General features: G+C 37.1%; 1 protein-coding gene across 3 annotated transcripts in view; it reads right to left on the bottom strand.

The window, feature by feature from the left end:
• The window catches only part of LOC123788661 (eukaryotic translation initiation factor 1A, X-chromosomal), a 93,874-nt gene that overhangs the window by 49,665 nt on the left and 24,053 nt on the right, over positions 1-20,156 (bottom strand). The window contains exon 7 of one of the 3 annotated variants that reach the window (XM_087859333.1): positions 18,457-18,513. The exons of the other annotated variants lie outside the window; for them this stretch is intronic. Coding sequence (XP_087715459.1) covers positions 18,478-18,513 — 36 coding nt within the window. The 3' untranslated portion in view covers positions 18,457-18,477. Of the gene's footprint in view, positions 1-18,456; positions 18,514-20,156 lie in introns of those variants that run through there. 3 annotated transcript variants of the gene reach the window in all.

Raw genomic sequence — 20,156 nt, 5'->3', positions numbered from 1 at the left:
ATATTTTTGATATACAAAAAGACCTCACATTTAGGTCTTTCAGCCATTTTGAGTTTATCTTTGTGTACGGTGTAAGAAAATAGTCCAGTTTCATTCTTCCGCATGTGGCTGTCCAGTTTACCAGCACCTTTTATTGAAGAGACTGTCCTTTTTCCCTTGGAGATTCATTCCTGCTTTGTGGAAGTTAGTTAGCCATAGAGTTGTGGGCCCATTTCTGGGTTCTCTATTCATCTCTGTCTGTTTTTGTGCCAGTACAATACTGTCTTGATGATTACAGTGTTGTAATATAGCTTCAAGTCCAGCATTGTGATGCCCTCAGGTCTTTTGTTTTTTTCAAAATTCCTCTGGTCTTTTTTGGTTCCATACAAATTTTAAGATTATTTATTCCAGCTCTGTGAAAAATGCTGATGGTACATGGATGGAAATTGCGTAGAATGTGTAGATTGTTCTGTGTGGAATAAACATTTTAACAATATGTATTCTTCCAACCCATGAGCATGGAATGTTTTTCCATTTCTTTGTGTCTTTCTCAATTTCTTTCATAGTGTTCCATAGTTTTTAGAGTATAAATCCTTTACCTCTTAGGTTAGGTTTATTCCTAGGTATCTTGTGGTTTTTGGTGAAACTGTAAATGGGATAGATGCCTTAATTTCTGGGGCGACTTGGGCTCAGGGCGTGATCCCAGGTTCCTGGGATTGAGCCCCACATAGGGCTCCATGCTCTGTGCTGGGAGCCTGCTTCTTCCTCTCCCACTCCCCCTGCTTGTGTTCCTTCTCTCTCTGGCTGTCTCTCTCTCTGTCAAATAAATAAATAAAAAAATCCTAAAAAAAAAAAAAAAAAAGACTCCTTAATTTTTCTTTCTTCAGTTACATTGATAGTATATAAAAATGCAACTGATTTCTGTGCACTGATTTTATATCCTGTGACATTGCCAAATTCCTGTATGAGTTCTAGCAATTTTGGGGTGAAGTCTTTTGGGTTTTCTATATAAAGTATCATGTCATCTCTGAAGAGTGAGAGTTTGACTTCTTTGCCAATTTGAATCCCTTTTATTTCTTTTTGTTGTCTGATTGCTGAGGCTAGGACTTCTAGTACTATGCTGAATAAAGTAGTGAGAGTGGGCATCCGTGCCGTGACCCTGACCTTACGGGAAATTTCTCCGTTTTTCCCCATTGAGAATCATATTCACTGTGGGCTTTTTGTAGATGGCTTTTATTATAGTGATGTATGTTCTCTCTATCCCTACACTGTGGAGAGTTTTGATCAAGAAAGGATGCTGTATTTTGTCACATGCTTTTTCTGCATCTATTGAGAGGATCATATGGTTCTTGTCCTTTGTTTTATTAATGTGGTGTATCATATCAATTGATTTGCAAATGTTCAACCACCCTTGCATCCCAGGAATACATCCCACTTGGTCGTGGTGTATAATCCTATTAATGGACTGCTGGATCCTATTAGCTATTATCTTGGTGAGAATGTTTGCATCCATTTTCATCAGGTATATTGGTCTGTAATTCCCGGTTTTGGTGATGTCTTTGTCTGGTTTTGGGATCAAGGTAATCTGGCCTCATAGAAAGAGTTTGGAAATTTCCCTTCCATTTCTGTTTTTTGAAACAGCTTCAGAAGAATAGGTATTAGTTCTTCTTTAAATGTTTGGTAGAATTCCCCTGGGAATCCATCTGGCCCTACACTTTTGTTTGTTGGAACACTTTTGATTACTGCTTCAGTTTCCTTGCTGCTTATGATTCTTTCAGGTTGCCTATTTCTTCTTGTTTCAGTTTTGGTAAGTTTATAAGTTTCTAAGAATGCATCCATTTCTTCCAGATTATCTAATTTGTTGGCACATAGTTGCTCATAATATATTCTTAAAATTGTTTGTATTTCTTCAGTATTGGTTGTGATCTCTCCTCTTTCATTCATGATTTATTAATTTGAGTCCTTTCTCTTTTCTTTTGATAAGCCTGGCCATGGCTTATTGATCTTATTAATGAGAGGAAGGGTTGGCAGGGTATTTTCAAAGCTCTATCTGAAAAGAACATGCAACCAAGGATCCTTTATCCAGCAAGGCTGTCATTCAGAATTGATGGAGAGACAAGGACCTTCCAATACAGGCAGAAACTGAAGGAATTTGTAACCACCACCAAGCCAGTCCTACATGAGATACTAAGAGGAGGTTCTATAAAAGTGAAAAGGCCCCAAGAGTGATACAGAACAGAAATTTACAATCTATACAAACAACGATTTCACTGGCAACATGAAATCATTAAAATCATATCTCTCAATAATCACTCTCAATGTGAATTGGCCTAAAAGCTCCCATTAAACAGCACAGCGTTGCACATTGGATAAAAAGACATGACTCATCCATTTACTGTCTACAAGAAACTCATTTTGAACCTAAAGATACATCCAGACGGAAAGTAAAGGGATGGAATACCATTCTTCACGCCAATGGACCTCAAAAGAAAGCTGGGGTACCAATTCTCATATCAGACAGATTAGATTTTAAACTAAAAACTGTAGTGAGAGATACAGAAGGGCACTATATTATTCTTAAAGGATGTATCCAACAAGTGGATATGACAATTATAAATATCTATGCCCCCAACAGCGGAGCAGCTAGATATGCAAGCCAACTCTTAACTAGAATAAAGAGACATACAGATAAAAATACATTAACAGTAGGGGACCTCAACACTCTACTATCAGAAATAGACAGAGCACCCATGCAGAAAATCAACAAAGAAACAAGAGCTTTGAATGCCATACTGGACCAGATGTACCTCATGGATATATACAGAACACTACACCCCAGAACAACAGAATACTCATTCTTTTCGAATGCACATGGAACGTTCTCCAGAATGGACCATATACTGGGTCACAAAACAGGTCTCAACCGATACCATAAGACTGAAATTATTCCCTGCATATTCTCAGACCACAATGCTTTGAAACTGGAACTGAATCATAAGGAAAAATTGGGAAGAAACTCAAACACTTGGAAACTAAGATCCATCCTGCTCAAGAATAATTGGGTAAACCAGGAAATTAAAATCAGATTAAGCAATTTTCAGAGACCAATTAGAATGAACACAGAATGATCCAAAACTTAGGGACACTGTAAAGGCAGTCCTAAGGGAAAAATACATAGCCATCCAAGCCTTACTCAAAAGAACAGAAAAATCTAAAATGCAGTTTTTATATGCTCACCTCAAGAAGCTGGAGCTGGAATAGAAGAACAGGCCTAACCCATGCACAAGAAAGCAGTTGATCAAGATTAGAGCAGAGATCAATGAATTAGAAACCAGGAGCACAGTAGAGCAGATCAACAGAACTAGAAGCTGATATATTGAAAGAATAAATAAGATCGATAAGCCACTGGCAAGACTTATTCAAAAGAATAGGGAAAGGACCCAAATTAATAAAATAATGAAATAGAGGGGAGAGATCACAAAACAACACCAATGAAATAGGAAAGATCATTAGAAACTTTTATCAACAGCTTTATGCCAATAAATTAAACAACCTGGAAGAAATGCATGCCTTCCTGGAAATCTATAAACTACCAAGACTGAAACAGGAAGAAATTGATTATTTAAACAGACTAATTAATTATGAAGAGATTGAAGCAGTGATCAAAAACCTCCCCAAAATCAAGAGTCCAGGGCCTGACGTTATCCCTGGGGAATTCTACCAAACATTCAAAGAAGAACTAATACCTATTCTCCTGAAGATGTTTCAAAACATAGAAACAGAAGGAAAACTACCAAACTCATTCTATGAGGCCAGTATTACCTTGATCCCCAAACCAGGCAAAGACCCCATCAAAAAGGAGAATTACAGACTGATAACCCTGATGAATATGGATGCCAAAATTCTCAACGAGATCCTAGCTAAAAGGATCCAACAGTACATTAAAAGGATTATCCACCATGACCAAGTGGGATTCACCCCTGGGATACAAGAGTGGTTGAACATTCACAAATCCATTAGTGTGATAGATCATGTAAACAAGAAAAGAGTCAAGAACGATATGATCCTCTCAATTGATGCAGAAAAGCATTTGACAAAACACAGCATCCTTTCCTAATTAAATCCCTTCAGATTGTAGGGAGACAGGACACATTCCTCAACTTCATAAAAACCATCTAATAAAAGCCTACGGTGAATATCACTCTCAGTGGGGAAAAGCTGAGAGCCTTTCCCTTACGATCGGGAACGCAACAAGGATGTCCACTCTCACCATATTATTCAACATAGTACTAGAAGTCCTTGCAACAGCAATCAGACAACAGAAAGGGATAAAAAGTATCCAAATCGGCAAAGAAAAAGTCTAATTGTCTCTCTTTACAGATGACATGATACTCTGTATGGAAAACCCAAAAGACTCCATCCACAAATTACTAGAACTTATAGAGCAATTCAGTAATGTGGTGGGATACAAAATCAATGCTCAGAAATCAGTTGCATTTCTATACACAAACAATGAGACTGAAGAAAGAGAAATTAGGGAATCCATTCCATTTACAATAGAACCAAAAATCATAAGTTATCTCAGAACTAACTTAACCAGAGGCGTAAAGGATCTATATTCTAGAAACTAAAAATCACTCTTGAAAGACATTGAAGAAGACACAAAAAGATGGAAAAATATTCCATGCTCATGGATCAGAAGAATAAACAGTTAAAATGTCTATGCTACCCAGAGCAATCTACACTTTCAATGCCATCCCAATATAAATATCAATTACATTTTTCAAAGAACTGGAACAAACACCCCTTAAATTTGATGGAACCAGAAAAGGCCCCGAATCGTCAAGGCATTGTTGAAAAAGAAAAAGCTGGGGACATCACGTTGCCAGATTTCAAGCTATACTACAAAGCTGTGATCATAAAGACAGCATGGTACTGGCACAAAACCAGACACATAGACCAATGGAACAGAATAGAGAACCCAGAAATGGACCCTTGGCTCTTTGGGCAACTAATCTTTGACAAAGCAGGAAAAAACATCCAGTGGAAAAAAGACAGTCTCTTCAATAAATGGTGCTGGGAAAACTGGACAGCTACATTCAAAAGAATGAAACTTGACCACTCTCACACCAGACACAAAGATAAACTCCAAATGGATGAAAGACCTCGATGTGACACAGGAATCCATCAAAATCCTAGAGGAGAACACAGGCTGTAACCTCTTTAACATCGGCCACAGCAACTTTTTTCATGACACATCTCCACAGGCAAGAGAAACAGAAGAAAATATGAACTTGTGGGACTTCATCAAGATAAAAAGCTTCTGCACAGCCAAGGAAACAGTCAAAAAAACTAAGAGGCAGCCCACGGAATGGGAGAAGATATTTGCAAATGACACTACAGATAAAAGACTGGTATCCAAGATCTACAAAGAACTTCTCAAACTCAATACGCGAGAAACAAATAAACAAATCATAAAATGGGCAGAAGATATGAACAGACACTTTTCCAATGAAGACATACAAATGGCCTATGGACACATGAAAAAATGTTCAAAATCATTAGCCATCAGGGAAATTCAAATCAAAACCACACTAAGATACCACCTCACGCCAGTTAGAATGGCAAAAAATTGACAAGGCAAGAAACAACAATTGTTGGAGAGGATGTGGAGAAAAGGGATCCCTACTACATTGTTGGTGGGAATGCAAGTTGGTACAGCCACTCTGGAAAACAGTGTTGAGGTCCCTTAAAAAGGTAAAAATTGAGCTACCCTATGACCCAGCCATTGCACTACTGGGTATTTATCCCAAAGATACAGACGTAGTGAAGAGAAGGGCATATGCACCCCAATGTTCATAGCAGCATTATCCACAATAGCTATATCATGAAAGGAACTGAGATGCCCTTCAACAGATGACTGGATTAAGAAGTTGTGGTCCATATATACGATGGAATATTACTCAGCTATCAAAAAGAAAGAATTCTCAACATTTGCAGCAACATCGATGGGACTGGAGGAGATTATGCTAAGTGAAATACTTCAAGCAGAGAAGGACAATTATCATATGGTTTCACTCATTTACAGAACATAAGAAATAGCAGGGAGATCGGTAGGAGAAAGAAGGGAAGAATGAAGGGGGAGTAAACAGTAGGGGGAATGAACCGTCAGAGACTATGGACCCTGGGAAGCAAACTGAGGGCTTCAGAGGGGAGGAGGTGGGGGATTGGGATAGGCCAGTGATGGATATTAAGTAGGGCACGTATTACATGGAACACTGTGTGTTATATGCAAATAATGAATCATGGAACATTACACAAAAACCAAGGCTACTGTATGGTGACTAGAATAAAAAATTTTATAGTAAATAAAATAAAATACATATGCATGTCTAAAAAAAACCCCAAAAATTAAAAATAAAAGATAAGTTCTTTGATCCTATGAAAACCAGAGCCAACTTTATACTGAATAATGTAGGACTAAAGAATTTTTTCTAACATGAATGTTCATTTTTACCACATATATTAAAAATACTATATAGTTTGTATCCAAAGAAATTAGGCAAGAAAAGGGGAAAGAATATATAGAAAGGGAAAGGAGAAATTTAAAATATATTCACAGATGACATTATCATTTATGAAAAGTATACTTGAATATTTTTCAAGTTTATTGAGGTAGAATTGACAAAAATTGTACGTGTTTAGGGTGTAAAACTTGATGTTTTGAAATACATATTAATAACCTACAGTAAGGCTAAATAATAAATGGAATGCCTCAGTTACCCTTTTCTTTCTTATGTCTCTCTCTCACAAGATTTATCCTTGTACTGTACACAGTATTATTAACTAAGGTAATATTGTTACATATTAGATCTCAAAAATTCATCTTGCATTATAAGAAGGTCATGCCCATTGACAAACATGTCCCCCAAGTTCCTGGCAACCACCATTTTACTAGCTGTGTGTATAAGTTTGAATTTTTAGATCCCACATATACGTGAAATAGGATAGTATTTTGTCTTTCCACGTCTAATTTATGTCACTAATGTCCCTCAAGTTTATCCATGAGGTTGCCGACGTGCAATTTTCTTCTTTATAATGGCTGAAAAATATTCTCTCTCAATATATGTTATATGTATGTGTGCATATGTATGTATATGCCTGAGAGAAGATTCACGATTTTTCTCGTATGTTTTCATAGGAATATTACAGTTTTAACTGTTACACTTTTTAATTCATTTTGAGTGGATCTTTGTTTATGGTGTAAGAGAAGAATCCGAGTTCATTCTTTTGCATGTGGTTATCGAATTTGCCCAACACTATTTTTCATCCTTTCCTTACTGTGAATTCCTGGAACCCTTGTCAAAGATAAGTGAATCATAGAAGTGTGGATTTACTTCTGGGCTCTAATCTGTTCCAATGGCCTACATATTGGTTTTTATGTCAATACCATACTCTTCTTTAGTTTTGTAATCTATTTTGAAATGAGGAAGTATGAAGCCTCCGGCTTTGTTCTTGTCAAGATTGATTTAACTATTGGGAGATTTTTGTGGTTCCATACAAATTTTACAAATTATTTTTGCTATTTCTGTGGTAAATTCCTTAGAATTTTAAGATTTGCTGAATCTATAGATCACCTTGCATAGTATAGAAATTTTTAAAAATCTTCCTACTCATGATCATGGAATATCCTTTAACTGATTGCGTGGTCTTCAATTTATTTCTTCTTTTCTTTTTCTTTTTTCTTTCTTTCTTTCTTTCTTTCTTTTTCTTTCTTTCTTTCTTTCTTTTTTTTTTTTTGTCTAATGGGTAGGAGTTTCAATACTATGTTGAATAAAAGTTGTAGGAGTCAGTACACTTACTTTATACTTAATCATAAAGGAAAAGCTTTCATTGTTTCTCCATTGACTATGTTAGCTTAGGGTTTTTCCACATATTACCTTTATTGGGTTAAGAAACCTTCAAGTATTTTATTTAGAGTTTTAATGAAAAATGTTCGATTTTTCAGAATGCTTTTATATATCAATTGAAATAATTATGTATTGCTCTTTCTTTTGTACTGTTAATATATCGTAGCACACTGATTTATTTGTGTGTGTTAAGTCTCTTGGGGTTGACCTTGTTGGAGCCTTTTGAGCTTCAATAATTTGGTTGTCAGAATTCCTCCAAGAATTGATAAGTTTTCAGTTGTTATTTCTTTTTCTAAATTAATTACTTGAGAGGAGGCAAGATGGCAGAAGAGTAAGGGACCTCATTTCATCTGGTCCCCTGAATTTAGCTGAGTAACTATCAAATCATTTGGAGCGCCCATCAATTCAACCTGAGATGTGAGAAAAGAATATCTGAAACTCTACAAGTAGAAAAGCGACCCTTTCTGCAAGGTAGGACGTGTGAAGCGAATTTTAGGGGAGATAAAGATAAATGGCGGGGGGAGGGAGCCTCTGTAAGCCAGCTACTAGAAACTGATATAGCCCTGCAGCACAAAATCAGAACCCTTAGAAAGCTGCTGACTGAAAGGTGCTCCAGTGGTGAAAACGGGCAGAATTCTAGATAAGTGAGTGTGGTCTCAGGATCCCAAGTCACAGAACTAATCTGGGTTCCTGAGCTGGTGGAGTTCCCATGTATTGGAGCAGGGAAACTGGTTACAGTCCAGCAAGCCTGGGAGGGGGCTCTTAGCTCAGATAGCCATTAACCGTGAGCTGCAATTAGGTCAGGTGACTGTTCTCCACTCAGGGAGACAGGAATGCTGGTCCCCTCTGCCTCCCCAGGGAGGGTTGGAGCAGGTGCATCCAACCACGCAACAGCTCTCAGGGTAGGGGCCCTGAAAGGACAGTAATGGGAGGCCCTCCACCTTCTCCCGGAAAGGGCAAAGCAGGTGCACATATGATTTGGTGACCACTGTGCAAGCCAGGGCCCTACAAAGTGCAGTAACACCGGACCCTCCACCTGCCCCTGGGAGGATTGCTGTGGGCACACACCATGGAGTCTGCAGAGCTTGTCACACACAAAAGTGAAGACAGTTTATCCCAGAGGATAAACTGAGAAACTGAGATAAACTGAGGATAAAGAGAGGAACCTGCAGTCTTTTGACTCTGAGGCTGGAGATCACGGGTGTGGCCATTTTATTTTGACCCTCTAAAGAGGTGCAGAAAACCTTCGGGGAACAAAAGCCACACAGAGGACCAGCTTACACTGAGCCCAGGCCCTGACAGGGCTGGTGCAACTCCACCCAGGAAAAGACACCTGAGAAGCAGACAGCAGGCCTGTCCCCCAGAAGACCAACTGAAAGAACAGGTGACAGTAAGACTGGAAAACTCCAGCGCTAGGGGAAAATAGTATATAGAATAGGAGGTTTCTTCCTCATGATTTGATTTATCTTTCAGTTTAAATTTTTCCGTTTTTTTTCTTTTTTCTCTTTTCAACTAGTTCCTCCTTTCCTTTCCTTTTTCCTTTCCTCCACTCCCCTCCCCTCCCTCTCTCTCTTTTTCGTTTTCTTTCTTTTTTTCTTTTGCTTTTCTTTTTTGGTTTGTGATCTCTCTAGATTTGTCCAGTGTGTATTCTGCTTGGGTCATGGTTGGTATTTTTGCTTTGGATCATGGTCCTGGTACATGGTACTGCTCACTTGTTCATCCATTTTTCTCTGGACAGAATGAATAGATGGAGGAATTCACAACAGAAGAAAGAAACAGATGTAACACTCTCTGCCACAGATCTAATGGAAATGGACATTAGTAAAATGTCAGAGATGGAAATCAGGATAGCAATTATAAATTTAATAGTTGGACTTGAAAAAGGCATAACAGACACTAGAGAATCCCTTAATGCAGAAATGAGATCTAATCAGGCCAAAATTTAAAAACGCTCTAATGCAGATGCAATAAAAATTGGATGCTCTAACAGCTAGGGTAAATGAGGCAGAAAAGAGAGAGTAAATGACATAGAAGACAAGATGATAAAAAGAAAGGAAGCTGAGGGAAAGAGAGGAAAACAACTTAAAAACCTTGAGGAGAGGATTCGAAAAGCAGTGATGCCATAAAACAAACCAACATCAGAATTATTTGGGTGCCTGAGGGTGAAGGAAGACAGAGAGGGTCAGAAAATGTATTTGAGCAAATTATGTCTGAGAACTTCCCTAATGTGTGGAAAACAAGCATTCATGTCCAAGAGGTGGGGAGGACCCCTCCCAGAATCAATAAAAGTAGATCTACACCCCGATATATAATAGTGAAGCTCGCTAATTTCAGAGATAAAGTAAAACCCTGAAAGCAGCTCAAGAAGTTCCTAACCTACAGAGGTAGGAACATAACACTGACATCAGACCTATCCAGAGACCTGGCAAGCCAGAAAGGGCTGGCATGACATATTCAGGGTACTAAATGAGAAAAAGACACAGACAAGAATACTTTATCCAATAAGGCTGTCATTCTGAATGGAACAAGAGATAAAGAGCTTCCAGGACAAACAGAAACTGAAAGAATATGTGACCACCAAGCCAGCCTTGCAAAAAATATTAAGGGGGATTCTGTAAGTGAAGAAAGACCCTAACAGTCACACAGACCTGAAAGAAACAGAGACAACCTACAGAAACAGTGAATTCACAGGCAATACAAGGGCAATAAATTCATATCTTTCGATACTTATTCTGAATGTAAATGGACTGAACACTCTCATGAAAAAACACAGGGTTTCAGATTGGCTAAAAAGCAGGACCCATCCATATGCTGTCTACAAGAGACTCATTTTAGACCTAAAGACACCCCCAGACTGAATGTGAGAGGGTGGAGAACATTTTACCACACTAATGGACCTCAGGTGAAAGCTGGGGTAGCAACCCTCATTTCAGACAACTTAGATTTAAACCAAAGACTGTAGTAAGAGATGTAGAGGGTCACTATAACATACTTAAAGGGTGTACCTAACAAGAAGATCTAACAATTACCTACGCCCGCAACAAGGGAGCATAAATTATATAAACCAATTAACTATATAAACCAATTAATAACCAAAATAAAGGAACATATGGATAATAATACTTTAATAGTAGGAGACCTCAACACTCCACTCACAACAATGGACAGACCATCTAAACAGAAGATCAACAAAGGAACAAGAGCTTTGAATGACACATGGGACCAGTGGACTTCATAGATATATACAGAACATTCCATCCTAAAACAACAGAATACTCATTCTTCTGGACTGCACATGGAACTTTCTCCAGAATAGACCACATCTAGGTCACAAATCAGATCTCAACCAGTACCAAAATACTGAGATTCTCCCCTGCATATTTTCAGACCACAACACTGCGAAACTGGAACTGAACCAAAAGAGGAAGTTTAGAAGGAACTCAAACACTTGGAAGTTAAAGAGCATCCTGCTAAAGACTGAATGGGTCAACCAGGAAATAGAGAAGAACTTAAACCATTCAAGGAAACTAATGAGAATGAAAACATATTGGTACCAAACCTATGGGATACTGCAAAGGCTGTCCTAAGAGGGAAGTACATTACAGTACAAGCCTTTCTCAAAATATTAGAAAAATCTCAAATACACAAGCTAAACTTACACCTAAAGGACCTGGAGGAAGAACAGCAAATAAGGCCTAAACCAAGCAGGAGAAGAGAAATAATAAAGATGAAAACAGAAATCAATGAAACAGAAACCAGAAAAATAGTACAACAGATCAATGAAACTAGAAACTGGTTCTTTAAAAGAATTAATAAGATTGACAAGCCTCTGGACAGACTTATCCAAAAGAAAAGGGAAAGGACCCAAAGTATTAAAATCATGAATGAAAGGAGAGAGATCATGAACAACACCAAGGAAATAGGAACAATTTTAAGAACATATTGTGAGCAACTATACACCAACAAATTAGGCAATTAGGAAGAAATGGATGCATTCCTGGAAACTTATAAACTACCAAAACTGAAACACGAAGAAATAGAAAATCTGAACAGACCTATAACAAGCAAGGAAATTGACAGTGTAATCGAAAACCTCCCAAAAACAGAGTCCAGGCCCAGATGGCTTCCCGGGGGAACTGCACCAAACACTGACTTATTTTTTCTTTTAAAGATTTTATTTTTATTTATTTGACAGAGAGAGAGAGACAGTCAGTGAGAGAGGGAACAAAAGCATGGGGAGTGGGAGAGGAAGAAGCAGGCTCCCTCCCAGTGGAGCAGGGGATCCCAAGACCCTGGGATCACTCCCTGGGCCGAAGGCAGATGCTTAATGACTGAGCCACCCAGGCGCCCACCACCAAACATTTAAAGAACAAATAATACCTATTCTACTGAAGCTGTTTCAAAAAAATAGAAATAGAAGAAAAACTTCCAAACTCGTCCTATGAGGCCAGCATTAGTCTGATCCCAAAGCCAAACAAAGTCCCCACAGAAAAGGAGAATCACAGACCAATATCCCTGATGAATATGGAGGCCAAAATACTCAACAAGATCATAGCCAACAGGATCCACAGTACATTAAAAGGATTACTCACCATGAACAGGTGGAATTTATTCCTGGGATGCAAGCGTGGTTCAAAATTTGGAAATCAATCAACATGATAGAACACATTAATAAAAGAAAAGACAAGAACCATGGGATCCTCTCAATTGATGCAGAAAAAGCATTTAACAAAGTACAGCATCCTTTCCTGATTAAAACTCTTCAGAGTATGGCATAGAGAGAATATTCCTCAATATCATAACAGCCATCTATGAAAAGCTCACAGTGGTATCATTCTCAATGGGGAAAAGCTGACAGCTTTCCCTTAAGGTCAGGAACATGACAGGGATGCCCACTCTCACCATGATTGTTTAAAATAGTACTAGAAGTCCCAGACTCAGCAATCAGACAACAAAAAGAAATAAAAGGCATCCAAATTGGCAAAGAAGTCGTCAAACTCTCCCTCTTCGCAGATGACATGATATTTTATGTGGAAAATCCAAAAGACTCCACACCCAAGTTGCTAGAACTTATACAGCAATTCAGCAACATAGCAGGATACAAAATCAATGCACCAAGAGTCAGCTGCATTTCTACACACTAACAATGAGACTGAAGAAAGAGAAATTAGGGAATCGATTCCATTTACAATAGCACCAAAAACCATAAGATACTTAGGAATAAACCTAACCAACGGGGTAAAGGATCTATACTCTAGAAACTATAGAACACTTATGAAAGAAGATGAGGAAGACACAAAGAGATAGAAAAACATTCCATGCTCATGGATTGGAAAAATAAACATTGTGAGAATGTCTATGATGCCCAGAGCAATCTACACTTTCAACATCTTCCCTATCAAAACACCAATGGCATTTTTCAGAGCTGGAACAATCCTAAAATTTGTACAGAACCAGAAAAGACTCTGAATTGCCAAGGGAATGTTAAAAAAGAAAACCAGAGCTGGGGGCATCACAATGCCTGGCTTCAAGCTATATTACAAAGCTGTGATCACCAAGACAGCATAGTACTGACACAAAAACAGACACATAGACCAATGGAACAGAATAGAGACCCCAGAAATGGACCCTTGACTCTATGGTCAACTAATCTCTGACAAAGCAGGAAAGAACATGCATGGGGAGGGGCGCCTGGGTGGCTCAGTTGTTAAGTATCTGCCTTCGGCTCAGGGCGTGATCCTGGCGTTCTGGGATCGAGCCCCACATCAGCTCCTCCGCTGGAAGCCTGCTTCTTCCTCCCCCACTCCCCCTGCTTGTGTTCCCTCTCTCGCTGGCTGTCTCTATCTCTGTCAAATGGATAAATAAAATCTTAAAAAAAAAAAAAAAAAAAAGAACATGCATGGGGAAAAAAACAGTCTCTTCAATAAATGGTGCTGGGAAAATTGGACAGCCACATGTTGAAGAATGAAACTGGACCACTGTCTTACACCATACACAAAGACAAACTCAAAATGAAAGAAAGACCTCAATGTGAGATGGGAAGTCCTAGAGGAGAACATAGGTAGTAACCTCTTCGACATTGGCCACAGCAACTTCTTTCATGACATGTCTCCAAACACAAGGGAAACAAAAGCGAAAATGAACTTTTGGGACTTCATCAAGATAAAAAGCTTCTGCACAGCAAAGGAAACAGTCAACAAAATTAAGAGGCAACCCTCGGCATGGGAGAAGATATTTGCAAATGACATTATAGATCAAGGGCTGGTATCCAAGATCTATAAAAACTTCTCAACACCCAAAACCCCAATTAATCCTGTCAAGAAATAAGCAGAAGACACAGTTCACAAAAGAAGACAAATGGCTGACACATGAAAAAACATTATCACTAGTTATCAAGGTAAAGAAATCGTAACTGCAACGAGATCTCACCTTACACCAGTTAGAATGGCAAAAATTAACAAAACAGAAAACAAGTGTTGGGGAGGATGTGGAGTAGGGGGAACCCTCTTACACTGTTGGTGGGAATGCAAGCTGGTACAGCTACTCTGAGAAACAGTATGGAGGTTCCTCAAAAAGTTAAAAATAGAGCTACCCTATGACCCAGCAATTGCACTACTAGGGATTTATCCCAAAAATACAGGTGCAGGGAAAAGAAGGGCACATGAATCCCAGTGTTCAAAGCAGCAATGTCCGTAACAGCCAAACTGTGAAAGGAGCCGAGATATCCTTCAACAGACTAATGGATAAAGAAGATGTGGTTTATATATACAATGGAATATTACACAGCCATCAGTAACAATGAATACTCATTTGCAGCAACATGGATGCAGCAACTGGAGGGAATTATGCTAAGTGAAATAAGCCAAGTAGAGAAAGACAATTATCATATGCTTTCACTCATATGTGGAAAATAAGGAATAGTGTGGAGGACCACCTGGGGAGGGAGAGAAAACCGAATGGGAAGAAATCAGAGAGGGAGAAAAACCATGCAAGATTCTTGACTCCGGGAAACAAATTCAGGGTTACAGAAGGGGGGTAGGGATGGGGTAACCGGTTGATGGGTATTAAGGAGGGCACGCGTCGTGATGAGCGCTGGGTGTTATACGTAACTAATGAATCGCTGAAAACAAAAAAAACTAAAAAACTAAAAGGATCAAAAAATAAATAAATAAAATACCTTAGTTTGTTGCAATTAAAACAGGTAAGAAATTAAAAACATTTATAATATTTTAATAGAAACAATATATTAGAATAATAAAACATTATACTATATTATGTATGTCCTATTATAAGAACCTAAGATGCAAACAAGTATAGAATATGAAATCTGATTATTTTATATTACAAAGTCCTGCATATCAAAATGTGGAAATTAAATAATATACTTTTTTTTTAAAGATTTTATTTATTTATTCGACAGAGATAGAGACAGCCAGCGAGAGAGGGAACACAAGCAGGGGGAGTGGGAGAGGAAGAAGCAGGCTCCCAGTGGAGGAGCCTGATGTGGGGCTCGATCCCAGAACGCTGGGATCACGCCCTGAGCCGAAGGCAGACGCTTAACCGCTGTGCCACCCAGGCGCCCCTAAATAATATACTTTTAAACCAACAAATGTCGATGATCAAAGAAGGAATACAAGAAAACTAGAAATTAGTTAGAAACAAATAAAAATGAAAACACAACATACAATCTACAAGAAAACCAGTGAAAGGGGGGAAATTTACAGTTATAGGGCTTACATTAAAAAAAAGAAAGATCTCAAATAATAGCGTAATTTTATAAATTAATTAACTAGAGATAAAAGAAATCCAATGCTAGACAGGAATAATAAAGATTAGAGCAGAAATAAATGAAATAGAGAAATAAAGAGAGAATCACTGACATGAAGAGTTGGTTTTTCACAAGATCAATAAAAACTGAATAACATTTAAGTATATGAACTAAAAAGAGGTAAGACTCAAATTCCTAAAATCAGAAATGAAAATGGGGTATACTACTGATTCTACAAAAAGTATTATGAGAGTCCTGTAGTTGGATGTCAACAAGTTGGATGACCTAGATGAAGCAGATTCACAGAAACACAGAACCTACCAAGAATGAATCACAAAAACAGAAAACCTTAACAGACCTGTAATTAAGGAGGTGATTGATTCAATAACAAAAAGTCTTCCAAAGAAAAGTCTGTACTTGAATATGCCAAATGTTAAAAGATGAGCTAACATCAAACCTTCTCAAACTTTTCCCCCAAAATGAATAGGAAATGCTTCTTAATCCATTCTATGAAACCATCATTATCTTGCTACCAAAGCCAGTCAAAGGCAAAAGAAGACAACTACAGAACATTAATCCTCTATGACAAAATCCTCAATGACATAAAAGCAAACCAAATTCAGTAGCATAATAAAAGGATTATAAACCCAGAACAAGGAATTTAGACATGGAATGCAAAGATGGTTCAACAGACACCACCCCCCAAATCAATGAACTGCACATTAACAAAATGAAGGAAAAAAGTCAATCACCTCTATGCAGAAAAAGCTGACAAAATACCCTTTCATGATAAAAACACACAACAAAGGAGGAATAAAGGAACACTGACTCAACATTGTAACAGCCACATTTTAAAAACCACAGCAAACACACTCAATAGTGAAGAATCAAAAATCTTTCTTCTATGATTAGGAACATCGGAAGGTGCCTGCTTTCACCACTCCTGTTCAACACAGCACTGGAAGTTCTAGCCAGAGCAATTAAGAAACAAAAAGACATAAAAGGCATCCAAACTGGAAAGGAAGAAAAAAATTACCCGTCTTGTAGACGATGCAATATTTTATGTAGAAAATCCAAAAGATTCCAATCACACACAAAAAATTAGAATAGGTGAATTCATCAAGATAGCAAGGTACAATCAACACATAGGAAGCAGCTGCATTTCTATACACAATGACCAATCTGAAAAGGAAATTACAAAAGCAATTTTACTTACAACAGCATCAAAAAAGAGCAAGATACTAATTACCTTAATGAAGGAGACAAGAGACCTGTATAGTGAAACTATAAAATATTCCTGAAGGAAATTACATAACACATAAATTAAAATACACCTTATGTTTGTGGACAATATTTTTAAGTATGAGTTTTAATACTGAAAGTTATCTACAGATTCAATCCCATCTCTATCAAAGTCCTAATAATTTTTGTTGTTGTTGCAGAAATAGAAAAACCCACCTTAAAATTTATATGGGATCTCAAATTTATATGGGATCGCTAAAACAATTTTGAAAAATACAGAACTGGAGGATTCCTACTTCCTGACTTTGAGCTTATAATACAGCAAGTGTAATAAAAAAACAGTGGGACTGGTATAAAGACATACAGACCAATGGATTAGAGAGCACAGAATAAACCCTCACATATAAAGTCAAATGATTTCTGACAAGGGTGCGAAGGCCATTCAAAGGAAAAAGAACTGGCTTTTAAACATAAAAGGTTAATATCTCTAACACATTAAGAACTCATACAACTCAACTAAAATACAAACAGCCCTGTTCAAAATGGGTAAAGGACCCGAATAGACATTTCTATAAGATATATAAATGGTAAATAAACATATGCAAAGAGCTTACCATAACTAATAATTAGATAAATGCAAATCAAAATGAGATACTACTTCACATCCAGGATGGCTAAAACAAACAAAACAACATAGCAAAAGTTGGAGAGGTTGTAGAGAAACTACAATCCTTGTGCACTGTTGACGTGAATGTAAAATTGTGTGGCTGCTCTGGAAAAGTTATGGAGGTTCCTCAAAAAAAAGAAAAGAAAAAAAAAAAGAAGTGTGGTATATTCCAGCGATTTGTTTTGATTATATATCCAAAGAAACTGAACAGGCTCAAAGACCCCACCTATATACCAATGTTCATAGTAGCATTATTCACAATAGCTAAAACATGGACACAATGCAAGTATCCTCTGACAGATAAATGGATAAGGAAAATGTAATATACACATTCAGTGGAGCATTTATGCAGCCTATAAATGGGAGGAAACTGACATAAACTGCATCATGGATTAACCTTGAGGACATTATTGGAAGCAAAATATACTAGGTACACAGTACAAATACTGTATATTCTACTTGTACAAGGCATTTAGAATAGTCAAAATCATAAGGATAGTAAGTATAATGATGTTTGCCACTAGGACAATGTTTGCCACTGGATGAGAATGGTCAATTATCATTTAATGGGTAAAATGTTTGTTTTACAAGATGAAAAGAGTTATTTGGACATGGATGGTGGTTAACGGTTGTTCGACAATGTGACTCTATTTAATACCACTGAACTGTAGATTTAAAAATGGCTATGATGGTAAATTTTGTTAATGTATATCTATTACAATTAAAAAGGAGAAAAAATCTTTGGCATTTTGTTAGGTCAACCAAGATTAAAAGTCATTAAAATCTGTATAAAATACAGATAAAGGTATGAACAATAAATCTAGATGTTTCATTCAAGACATGTTTATCTATTTGTGAATACTGTCAACATAAAGAGTACTTACTCAAAACAGGTGGAATTAAACCAGTAATTACATTTTGTAAGCAATTGTATTTTTAGCTTGATCCTAAGAAAACCAATGGTCATTCGTTAATAAAGTAGAAAACTGTCCATTATAATCCACAGTTTACAGAAAACTTACAATAACTTCTTTATAGTTTGAATGTTTAAAAAAAAGGTCAACAGTCAACCGTTACCAGTCTTCCTACACAAATGATTACTAGCCACCCTAAACATACAACATACTTATACTCTCACTACAAGTGGAATGAACAGTACATGATGCAGCCCTACCAAAATCACTGTGCATCCTCTCTCAGCAAAAGTTAATCAAGTTAATCAGTACCATATCACTATAAATGTTGTTTTTCTTGGCTTTCAATATTTTTATTTTCTTTCCAGAGCTTATACCATAGTGTTGTGGAAATCAAAGAATGTAATAGATTTTCATTTATTTTTGACTACTTTCATTCCTCATTTGAAATATAATCATACACCTACAAAATTTCTACATGAAATTTATTGAAATAACTCTTCCAAGCAATGCTATACCTGAGCTACAACTTTAATCCAACTAATAATTTAATTCTGATTTTGTATCTTCCAAGATGAAACACTATGCTGAACTGTTCCTAAATAGCAAGGAAAAAAAAATGTATCCATGTCTTAGTCTATTCAGGCTATAACAAAATACTACAGACTGTGTGGCTTATAAACAAGAGAAGTTTATTTCTCACAGCTGTATACCGGAAGTCCATGACAAGCATGCCGGTATGGTTTGGGTTCTGCTGAAGGCACGCACTTGAGTCTCTTTTATAGCACTGACCCTAAAACTTCCTAAAGGCCACTCTTCTAATACCAACATTCATCATTACAGGTTAGGGTTTCAACAGATGAATTTTAGGGAAGGCACAATCAGACCATAACAACTAGCAAACACGAAATGTCAGTGTAATTGTTCTTAAAGAAATTCTTTAGATAAACTATGTTTGTTAGAAGTATACAGGAAAAAGTATGTTTTGAGTGGCCCTATACCTAACATGAACTGTGCCATATATTGAGGTTCTGATATTCTTGGCGAAATGTTGAAGAATATGTAAATTCAATATACTTTTATTTACAAGAAGCTACATATTTCACCAAGTTTTGATTATCCAGGAGGATAAATCCTGAATCAATTCTTCAAAGCCAGTTTCTTAGACGTATTATAAAATAGTCCTCAGTCTCAGACACATTCCACCTAGATAAATGTTCACAAACTTCACATAAGAACAACCATGAATTACATCTGTGCACTTTCATTTCTTATTTTTAAGTGTAATTATGTATGTATTCTGGCATTGGAACTGGCTCGAGATGTCAAACTTAGGAAGTAAACTTATGGCAAAGTGAGATGAAACCATGTGAAACCTCTTTTATATTTCTCATATTTATCATTTTGTAACCACGTGAAAATATATTTTCTTTACGTGAATCCTCACTGCTGAAAAATCCTCACAGGAAAAGAGCTCTGCTTTACAAACAACCTGATGAATCTTTTCCATTGAAGTTGTGTTAAGGTTTAACTGTAGTAGTAATTAACTAGCTTCACTCTTAGTTTTACTTTATTAATTGATAACTTTGAAATAAACAAAGTGTCAAACAGAAAGGTTATAATCTAAATTCCTAGTAAATTATACACAAAAGTTCAACATGCAATAAGATACATCA

Source organism: Ursus americanus, chromosome 37 (assembly GCF_024610735.1).
Source record: "Ursus americanus isolate L20-20 chromosome 37, mUrsAme1.1.p, whole genome shotgun sequence".
In the NCBI taxonomy this organism is placed as follows: domain Eukaryota; kingdom Metazoa; phylum Chordata; class Mammalia; order Carnivora; family Ursidae; genus Ursus; species Ursus americanus.
This window is presented reverse-complemented; position numbering and strand designations above follow the sequence as displayed.